Source organism: Diadema setosum, chromosome 15 (assembly GCF_964275005.1).
Source record: "Diadema setosum chromosome 15, eeDiaSeto1, whole genome shotgun sequence".
NCBI lineage: Eukaryota > Metazoa > Echinodermata > Echinoidea > Diadematoida > Diadematidae > Diadema > Diadema setosum.
Window position 1 is genome coordinate 10,614,352 of NC_092699.1, and position 10,878 is coordinate 10,625,229.

General features: G+C 39.2%; 1 protein-coding gene across 1 annotated transcript; it reads right to left on the bottom strand.

Annotated features, from left to right (window-relative positions):
- Positions 1-850: 850 nt before the first annotated feature.
- Positions 851-6,039, bottom strand: LOC140238964 (putative nuclease HARBI1). Its single transcript, XM_072318858.1, has 4 exons — positions 5,027-6,039; positions 3,433-3,659; positions 1,813-1,992; positions 851-1,154 (listed from the first exon to the last, which is right to left on the bottom strand). The coding sequence occupies exons 1-4, from the start codon at positions 5,342-5,344 to the stop codon at positions 851-853; spliced, it is 1,029 nt and encodes a 342-aa protein (XP_072174959.1). The 5' UTR covers positions 5,345-6,039.
- Positions 6,040-10,878: the final 4,839 nt, after the last annotated feature.

Consider the following 10,878-nt stretch of genomic DNA (forward strand, 5'->3'; position numbering starts at 1 on the left):
ATGAATAGGTAGGCGTACTTCTTCCATGAATATCACTTTTGTACCTCTAGAATGGTAGAATGTATATTCTATCTTACTTAAAGATTTCCACATTGGAATTATCAACAAGATAAGCTCACAAAGAAATTTGAAAATATGTTGCTCATAAATTTCTTCCTAAATTGCAGCTAAATGACTTTTCATTATGATAGAGAAACAATACATTTAACTAGCATTGTTTCCAATATATTCAATACATTTGTTTGGGAAATCATTATCTTAAATATACAGTTTTGATGATTCTCATTTAGAATCAAATCAGTTTGTAATTATATAAAGTTGTTCACATTGTTATATACATGTCATATTGGTTAAGAAATAACTGCCAAGTCTCCTAGCTTCTTGGGGAGAATCCCTAAAAATAGACATTTTGCTGGGAAAAAATTACAGATTTTCAACATACTGTATGCCTGATTCGTACATTGATTTCCTAAATTGGATTGTGAAAGCTGGAGAAAAATCTCCATTACGATGTCTTTGTAAATTCTCCCTTAAATGTGAATATTTAATGTGGCAGTTCTAGTGTCATTAACCATATACGACTCTTGAAAGTACTTCAGCAATCATTTGAGATATCACACATGTTTGTAAATCATAAAAATCAAACAAATTAGTGATGTTGGCAATCAAATCCGTACAGTATTGCTAAAAGATAAGAGAGAGCATAATGAAATTGTTTATTTCTACATGTGTTTGGAAAACGTGTACTTTCCCACTACCCCCCCCCCCCTTCTCCCCCGAATGCAACATAGATTTCTGTTGATTACAATAGCACATAGATCTCACAACATTCTTGACAAAGAAGGTGTGATTAAGAAAAGAAGTCATGGACAATGTCCATTTGCACCATCTGTCCAACTTGGTACTCATGGTCGTCGTCCTCATCGACATCGCCCCCTTCGTGTTCATCATCTTCGGGAACTACCTCCTCCTCGTCTACTTCGTCATCTGGTTCGTTGAGGAATTTGGAAATGTTGTGCAGCACAGCACATGCGACAACAACATCGCAGACCCTTCTTGGAGCCATCTGCATGCCTTGGCCCTTCAAGCAACGAAATTTGTTCTTCAGCTGTCCGAAGGTCATTTCGATCAAACACCGGGTTCGTGCATGGGCTCTGCATTTAAAGGAATTTAAAATAAGTTGGAAAAAATTTAAAATGATGTCACGAAATGCATGTTAATGGTGGACTTAGGTAAAGCTTTTAGGGAAAGAAGACGTTGACTGCCCTTCCACATTTTCATCAGACATGTAGACCACTGTAAATGAAATTTCACCAAAACTTAGAAAACAAGACATTCAAATGTAAATTGCTAAATACACTGTATATTTCTTCTCTCATACAGGACAGCTCCTCCATCGCTGAGGATGATTTTAATCTACCATGGAAGAAAATGATCAATGACCCTAATGGAGTTATCTGGGGCATCAAGGGAGCTGTCTTGGAAGGGAACATCCTAGTGTAGTTGTCAGATGGGAAGTGTCCATGAGGTAGTTACTCATTGGGGAGTTTAATGTGTCTATTGTTGAAATAGAGCACAGAAAGCGATATGCCCAGAAATGCCACTGATTAAATGTCAATTGGATGGGAGACAATTTTATAATTTTACACTTTTAATGAAATAGTGAAATGCCAATTATTTACCAATACAAAAGAAAGGAGGGGGATGCCTTTCTTTGTTCCAGCTCATGCATTTTTAGGACTTTAAAAATTTGTTCGATTATGTATATAAGGGGTAGCGGATATCTTGGCGTTTTTGATACATTGCACATACCTGTTGTATGCTCTCTTCGGTGGTGTGTCGTCTTTGTTTTCACCAAAGGGAGTTTGGACCCATCGTCTGAGGGGATAGCCACTGTCTCCTAACAGGAAACCACTATCCCCTCTGTTTCGCAGGAATCTTCCCAGATGACTCATTTGCAGGATTCGTGCATCATGCACAGAGCCGGGCCATCTGCAAGGTCATTGTACATGTACCAGTGATATTAACCTTGTATTGTCTGTTTAATGTCACTCTGACAGTATGCAGTTTTTAAAAAGTTTCAAAATAGAAATACAGAAATGTACAAAGTTTCAGGAAAACAAGGTTTGATGGTTAGATTTCAAAATATCAGCTTTGTTGAGAATTGTAATGTGATAGAATAATATTTTTTATGTGGGATATATCTATATATTCTCACTGAGATGTAAATACTTAAACATAGCATTGTCAAAAATAGTTAATGATGTTAAAGTTATAAATATTTTGGTAAACCTAACCAAAAGTGTGTAGGAATTAGAAAGGAAATTTGGATTTCAGGATAATCTAAAGGCACTCTTGCATTTGATTACCTACACATTCTCTTTGTAATATCTCTTTCTCAATTATTCCCCCACTCCCTTTTTGCTTCTACATTTATGGGGCCTCTTCAAAATATGCATTCTTTTGAAGAGAAAAATGGTACACTTCAAACAATTATTTTTCTGGAAATATCCAAATTGTTTTGATGTAACTTAAAGATGCTGTATTTCATTGAAAATTAAATCATTTGATAAGCCCTAGTTAATTTCAGACAGTCAGACTTTCACATGCATTTTCTTTCCTGTATCTCTCTGTCTTTGTATTCAATATAACTATTTATTCCAAATGAATGGTGTGTTTCAAGAGAGGGAATAATTACATTGCTTCATAACAAATTAAACCACAAAATTGAAGCATAAGTTGGCCTTTGTTAGATAATTACATCTAAATTACAGAACAAAAAATCCAAATACAGAAAGATTCATTTTAAAGTCAGTATTCAAATCAACTTCATTATTATATAGAAATGTGAAATTCCAAATCGGCCCACGGCATCACACCCCTTCTCGTTGAGAATGATTAAATGATGAAAAGGCAGGCAGGAAAAAAAAAATGAAAATGTGTGCATATGAAGGATCTCAACAGAGGCACAGATAAGGTTGGAAAATTTTGGAAATTATATGGGTTTACAGGCCGGCTGCATTGGCATACCATCCCAACTCAAACAATTCTTAAAAAAAAAAAATAAGGAATCAAAATAATTCTAATTCAAATTTCACAATTCCTCATTATGTCATTATTTGATATGTACCCCCTCCACCGTCCCTCCCCCAAAATTATTTTAATTTGATTTCTTATTACATTTTTATTACTTTATTTCTTTCATTTAGTTGGTTGTGTCATTATATATGCTTGTATTATATACATGTATAATACTTTTTTTTTTTGGGGGGGGGAGGAATTGTTGGTCCATTCACCACCCGGCCCCTCCAAATGAGCATGCCAGTGCTCCCTCTCGCAAATTACACCCCATGCCCCCCTCTGTGGACACAATAATATTAATAAGAAGGGGGAAAGAGCCTACAAGTTTTGTACGTGTTCTACGAGTTGTACCTGGCCACGACGTTGGTGATGACGTATTTTGCGTCACACACCATTTGGACGTTTATGGTATGACGGAACTTCCTGTTGACGTAAACGTGTTCATTCACACCGAGGACAGCAGAGTTCAAACCCACATGTGTACAATCCACAGCCCCCAAGACACTCGGGAAACCTGCTATGGCGAAGAACTCGTTCTTCACACGGTCTGCCTCAGCTCCAGTTGGGAATTTGATGAACTGCATTGGAAATAGAATTTGAAGTTAAGTTTATCTTAAGTTTGGGCTTTTTCAATCTTCATTCAACTCAATGTGCCATACTGCTAACTTAAATTCTTACGAGTGGGACAGTGTAGTACCGGTCCACTGTAGCTAGAACCCCCAAGGCCTAGCGGCGCGCCGGTGATAGCCGGCGGCGTAGGGTAGGGGTAGGTAGCCGGGATGCGGGACGAGTATGATCTGTGTGAGCATGGTGAGGAAGATAGCCCTGAGCGATCGCGATCGAATTGGAAATAGCTGCATTTGTTCACATTTATTCGGCTGTATAATTTTAACAGTGTGCAACTACAAGGCATTGAAATATTAGTAATATAGTCTAGAATGATTCTGTAATTTAGTACCGGTAGGACCCTAACTGAAATTAGATAGACTCTGAAGTTTACACATGGCCTGGCATAGCAGGGTGGGGCTATCTAGTATTTCTAACGTTGTTAGATGTCTAACGTCTATAAGTTTGCAAAAACTGAAGAAGAGTATTAAACCAAAAAAGATCACACACAGACTCTATGATCTTCAGAGTCTCTAGATCGAACTGTTGTTATGCTTTTAATAATCAAAGAACAGAAATTCAAATAGACCGTAGCATAGTCATCATGGTTCTACTGTACTACTATAACTACTCAGCTTAGCATTATAGCAATAATAGACTAAATACTGCCTACCGGTAATGTTACAGAGTGTCTAGTAATGATGATACTATTATTACTATATTGTCTTACTACTCTAGTACAAATACTAAATAGTACTACAGTAGTAGAAGGTTTTTGAGCTTCACTGGATGTGTGCTGGCATGGGGCTGGGGGGGGGGGGATGGCGGCTGGTGACCGTTGCGTTGTAGGCGATGGGGGAAAAAAGGTGTAAATAGCGAGCAAATGAGGCATCTGCGTGTTAAACCAATGACAGCTCCTGCACTTGGCATCGATTTTTGTTGTACAAAATGTGCCTTTTTCTTATTGGCTGCCCACATTTGCTAGCCCCCCCCCCCCCCACCCAAATTTTACTAATATTGGCACAGCAGAGTCACAAATGTCTGCTCCTATTGCCTTGGACGCCAACAGACTAGAAAATCTAGTAGGTTATTACTAATATTATACACATCTGTGGTTAGAATAGACTCAGAGAAAGAGTCGGTGACTCAGTAAAGACTGAATGATATTGTAGTTCTACTAGTGTGTAACCGTTACTGCATTTTGTCAAATTCAGTGAATTACTGTATCCCATAAAGGTTAACTACAATTTCATACATATATCTATATTATATTAGAGAGAGATACAGTTCTATACAGAACATTATTAGAATTAAAGAAGATGCAAGAGACACCGCCTACCTGACTTCTCCGTCGAACCAGGGCCAGTGTCACTTTACGGATGCATCGCGACACGGTCGCAATGCTCACTCTGTGTGATCTAGCTATTTGACTGAGCAGAGTGCCTCCAGCATAATACATCAATGCTATGCACACTTGCACAAGAACTGGCAATGATCTGTTCCTGTTCGTTCTTGGTTGAATATCGCCTCTCAGTAAGTTCACAAGAAAGTTAATTCCCTGTCGTGTAAATCTGTAGGCTTTCTTGATCTTGGTGTCGTCCATTCCTAGGAAAGGATCTTCTCTGGGGAGGAAGACCCTCCTACCCCTAGCCGCCATTTTGTTGCTATGAAGCACTTACGAATGACTTGTGAACAACCTTTGATTTTTAAGAGCAGCCCAAACCTGTCGTAAAGTTACGAGCAACTTGTGGGACTTACGAACAACTCGGATCTTTATGAAACGGCCCTAGTTGATCGTAATTTTACGAACAACTCTACGAAGGACTTTACGAGCAACTGGGTGCACTTACGAACAACTGGGTGCATTTACGATCAAGTTGGTCACTTACGAGCAGCTTTATGAAACACCCCCCTGGACCTACTCGTGAATCCAGCCCCACCGTGGCATTCATCGGTAGATAAGCACGGCGTTTGGGCTTCCTTCCACAGTATGATTTTTAGCATAAAACAAAAACTACTCGACCAAAATTGACGATCATTCTTGGTATCGTTTTTCTTAGAAAATGACGCATCTAAATTACTGATCATATTGCAGAAACTGACTATGGGAAACTGGCTAGGCCTTTTTTTTTTTTTTTTTTTTTTTTTTTTTTTTTTTTTTTTTTTTTTTTTTTTAGCCACGACCCACCCTGTAACACAACATATCCCCCTAACCGTTAGGCGTTAGAGTGTAGCCTCTGTACTACTACCAAAGATTCTGCTATTACTACTTACTAGTCTACTAGACCTAGTGCCGTAGTGGTAATAGTACTACTACTAGTAGTAGTACTAGTAGACTACTACTACTAGTAGACTACTATAACTACTAGTAGACTGCTACTAGATCTACTACTAGACTACTAGAAATCTACTGGTAGTTTAACTTGTAAGCACCGGCCGACGGGCCAGGCCGCGGCCGGGACGCTCCCGCTTGCTTGCTGCGGCCGGAGTAGACGCTCACTTTGTGAGCGAGCTGGGCCTGTTCTTCTAATCTACTTACTAGACAGTTACAACTTACAATGTCAATCATGTAGAATACAGTATATCCTTTCTAACGTTAAACTATATGGGGGCATACCAGACATACCACTCTGTATTTCCCAGGCGATCGTTTCCGTGAGGTCTATTCTCGAGCTTGGTGCCATGTTCATACGCTCTTGCACTGGCAGCGGGGGAGATGCAGCTGGTTCATATCGGTAGGTGCAGCCCCACGATAACGTTCTGGTTCATCGGCTGCCTCTCCCTCCCCATCTTCCTCTTCAACTTCATGTGCCTCCTCTTCCTCTCCGCTATCGTCAGAGCTGCAGTCTTCATCATCATCATCAATGTCGAAGTTTACCCATATAGCTATATAGGGGAAGACATTATGCTCGAGGTACGTATCTGTGCAAGCTAACTTAGTGATAATGTACGTGGTAATGCGTACATGTCGACAGTCAGTGTGTCGACCGGGAGCGCACATCCCGCGGGCGGGGCCCGGGCCTGGCCGGGCTAGCTATCGTGTATGCGCGTGTACCAAGCTAGTAATCCGAGTGCTTGTGCTGAGCGGCGTCCTGCTAACTGTGAGCACAACTCCGTGCTTATACGTCATCAATCGGTTCAGGGGTGTTGGTCACGTGACTATCTTTTTCGCAAAAGCTGCAACGGGGTCCTCCAAAAATGTGATATTTGGGGGAGTTTCTAGAAGCGATAAAAAACGGAACGACACTGACAACATATTTACATTGATAATCATGACATATATTTTACATTTCTTTTGCATATCAAAACATTTTGCAAGCATTTTATTAGATCTTTAAACACAGCTAGATAGGGCACCCCTCGTGAAAAAGTACTGCAGTAGTACTGCAGTACAAGTATTGCAGTACTACTGCAGTACACGTACTGCAGTAGTACTGCAGTACTAGTACTGCAGAAGTACTGTAGTAAATTGGACACTTTACTGCAGTACTAGTACTGCAGTACTGCAGTACTGCAGTACCAGTACTGCAGTACTACCTCACTTCTTCCTTGCAATACTAGTAGTACTGGTACTGCAGTATGGTACTGCAGTACCAGTAGGCCTACTGCAGTACCAGTACTACACAGCAGTAGTACTGCAGTACCAGTACTGCAGTACCAGTACTGCAGTACTACTGCAGTACTGGTACTGCAGTGGTACCTCAGTGGTACTGCAGTACTACTGCAGTACCAGCACTGCAGTAGTACTGCAGTACCACTGCAGTACCAGTACTGCAGTAGTACTGCAGTACTACTGCAGTACTGGTACTGCAGTACTACTACAGTGGTACTGCAGTAGTACTGCAGTACCACTGTAGTACTACTGCAGTACCAGTACTGCAGTAGTACTGCAGTATCACTGCAGTACCAGTACTACAGTAGTACTGCAGTACCACTGCAGTACCAGTACTGCAGTAGTACTGCAGTACCACTGCAGTACCAGTACTGCAGTAGTACCAGTACTACAGTAGTACTGCAGTACCACTGCAGTACCAGTACTGCAGTAGTACTACAGTACCAGTAATGGTACTGCAGTACTCAGTACCGGCACTGCTGTAGTACTGCAGTCCCAGTACTGCAGTAGTACTACAGTACCAATAGTGGTACTGCAGTACCGGTACTGCTGTAGTACTGTAGTACCAGTACTGCAGTAGTACTACAATGGTACTGCAGTAGTACCAGTACAGGGAAACCTGGGAAAAGAGGATATCTTATTGGTCTCATCTGAATTTGCAAATATTGAAATAGTAAACATACAGTTTGCCTATGTTTACAATGAGGTACCGGTTATAACGAGGAAAAAATGGTGGTCCCACCAACCTCATTATAAAAGGGTTACCCTGTACTTCATTACTGCAAATGAATATACATACGTACAATTACAACGATAAACAAGTGACAATCTATATCTGCTTTCATAGCATACATAAACAATCAATAAAATATAATACAATGTTTGTTTTTTTCTAGAATTCAAGTACTGAGTATACATGAAACCCATGTATGTTTTTCCCTGTAGGCCTACACCCCATCTGGGGCCCATACGGGCCAAATGGCTTTGCCAATTTAGTTCCATATTTCCCCCATATACACCACATGGGGCCCACATTGGTTTTGTCAGGGCAGGCATGTAATCTAGAAGATATTCTACAGTGTAAGTGTAGCTAGGTTGAAAGGGAAATTTGTTTTCCAAGGTGGAAACACAGATTTCTCTCATGTGAATGTTTGCAAAGTAATGAAATAACAAAAAACATACAGTAAATGTATGAAGATGAATTACAACAGACCGCTTCTGCAATTTAGTCAGATTTTATGCATGCTTTCTTCACAAAATTGAACCTTAACAACCACAAAGCTTGACTGAAGGCTTGCCCAAACCAGCAACAGCCAGGGGAATTCATGTCTGTGGAACTCGGTGGAAGGGGGCAGGTGAATGATATGCTTCATTTCTAGGCTGTTGGAAAAGAAATATCCGTAAGTTGTTATGTAATATATTACAGAAACGGTTTGTTGGCACAAGAGATGACACTTCAAGCGCTGACAGGAATAATGATCAATCTGATGTACATGTATTACGAAAACATGCAATCCTGATGTAAAGTTAAGTTGAGAGGAGTAGAGAACACAAAGAACTTAAATCTGAGTAGACTTGATGTAGCATAAAATTTAAACTATTTATTATGGAAAGTCCAGCAAATGAAGGAACATATTCACAATGCATGCAAGAAAAAAAAAAATTGTAATGTTCTGTCAATATCATGATACAGTACATGTATAAGGAATTATATGTATTTTCAATGATGATCATATAAATAAAATGATGCCTGAAAAAATTTCCAATACTTGGTTTGATTTTACAGTCCAAGTAGTAGTACATAGCCGACTTGATCCTGACACTTTTCCTTTTCATTCAAGATAACACAACCAACATTTTCCTCATTTATAAATAAAAAGAGAGAAGAAATGTCACTGAATGTGATAAATGTCCCACCATAGTCTACAATCACAAAGGCGACAGTCAATCTTTTTCTTAATTTCCAGCTGGAGCCTCTTGCACACTCTTTGTCCTCCTCCTCGTCTGCATGTTTCCTTTATGATCACGCGAGTTGGAAATCCAGTGGCAAGCCCAGTTTGCGGTCTCTTTCTCGCTGGTATCTTGCAGCCCTTTGCTTGTGCATACCAATGTATCATGTCTGCAGTAGAAAAGATGATAAAAAAAGAAATGCTAAATTGTCAGTACATACCTGTGTATATACATACATGTATTCAAGATTGAAAAAATGAAACATCATGGAAATTTTATTCCAAGTATCCAGATATTGAATCAACCCCCTCCACATTTTGGCGACTACTCCGCCACATGAAATTTTTGACTGCATCGTTCCCTGACTTTTACTTTGAAGTCTTGCACATCTTTTGATACTGTCATGACGCTGCATGACGTTTTATGTATGCCTGTCAGACTGAAAATGGCTCAAAACGTGATTTTGTGTATAAAGTCTATGCAAATTGAGTTTTCTCTTCTTATTCATAAAGATATTTATATCTTTATGAATAAGAAGAGAAAACACAATCTAATCATTTTCACTTTCATGGGCTGAAACTAATTAATTTTATCATGATAATGCTTGAAATGGGTTCTGACATAAATTCTGTGGGAAAAAATGATAAATCAACAGGCCGAAAAAACAAAGAAATACATGTACCTAAGATTACCAAGAAATTAATACAACAATAAAATACTGAAGAAATTGATTTTGATACTATTTTTTTTTCAAATTCATTGTTAGAAATGCCACAAAGAATGTTTTCACCAAAAAATAGGATTCTAGGAGCTTTAATATCTGATAGGGAGCAAAATGCATGATTTTATGCATATACTGTATGACAAAAATTTCCATTTCTTTTTGTATAGCTTGGTAGATGACACCACGGGTAATGAACAAGCCAAATTTCATAGCGATTGTGCAATCAAACGCTGAGATCTCGGGGGGGGGGGGGGGGGTAATTGAATCAACCCCTCCCAGGCCACAGAACACTAAAAAGGGCCTGGCCTGGTTAGGGATAAGAGGAATTCAAAGTTTATTTGATGGAAATCGGATATGGAATAGCTACAAAATCCAAAAAGTACAACTAAAAGATTGTAATAAAATTTGGATTCCACGCTCTAATAGGATTGCTCTGTTTTGGACATCCCAGCCATTTCAAAATTGATTTTCATAAAAAAAAAAAAAAAAATGAAATCCCCATGAAACTACATGGTCTTTCATACAGTTGTATTTTACAAGAGGTTTCTCACTATCCCACAAAAAAACAAAAACATGACAAAAACCTTAAGCCAAGTCTCAACCAAAACTTTATGATAGAGCTCTGTATCCTATAAAAACGAAGGAAAAAAAAAGACTTTGAATGTGGAAATTTAAAACAAAATGGCTAATAAAGTAATTCTGTTTTTGAAGAGGGTTTGGCTTGACTTACTGAAAATAGTACTTGAGACGAAAGCATGGCAACCTTGTAAATCTGCAAACGAAGATGTCCCCTTCATGCTCGACCTGTTGTTGCCATGCAGGTCTTTCTGATCTCATGACCCACAATCTTCTCCAGAGAGTTGCCGCACACCGCCTGCCATTAGGATCCACTGATTCTGAGGAT

What these genes read in the sequence shown, in the direction of transcription:
- LOC140238964 (XM_072318858.1), bottom strand. Translation starts at nt 5,344, where the DNA reads ATGGCGGCTAGGGGTAGGAGGGTCTTCCTCCCCAGAGAAGATCCTTTC. An exon ending in TGGTTCGACGGAGAAGTCAG is followed by an intron (nt 3,660 to 5,026) that starts GTAGGCGGTGTC and finishes TTTCCAATGCAG; the next exon opens with TTCATCAAATTCCCAACTGG. An exon ending in ATCACCAACGTCGTGGCCAG is followed by an intron (nt 1,993 to 3,432) that starts GTACAACTCGTA and finishes ATGACCTTGCAG; the next exon opens with ATGGCCCGGCTCTGTGCATG.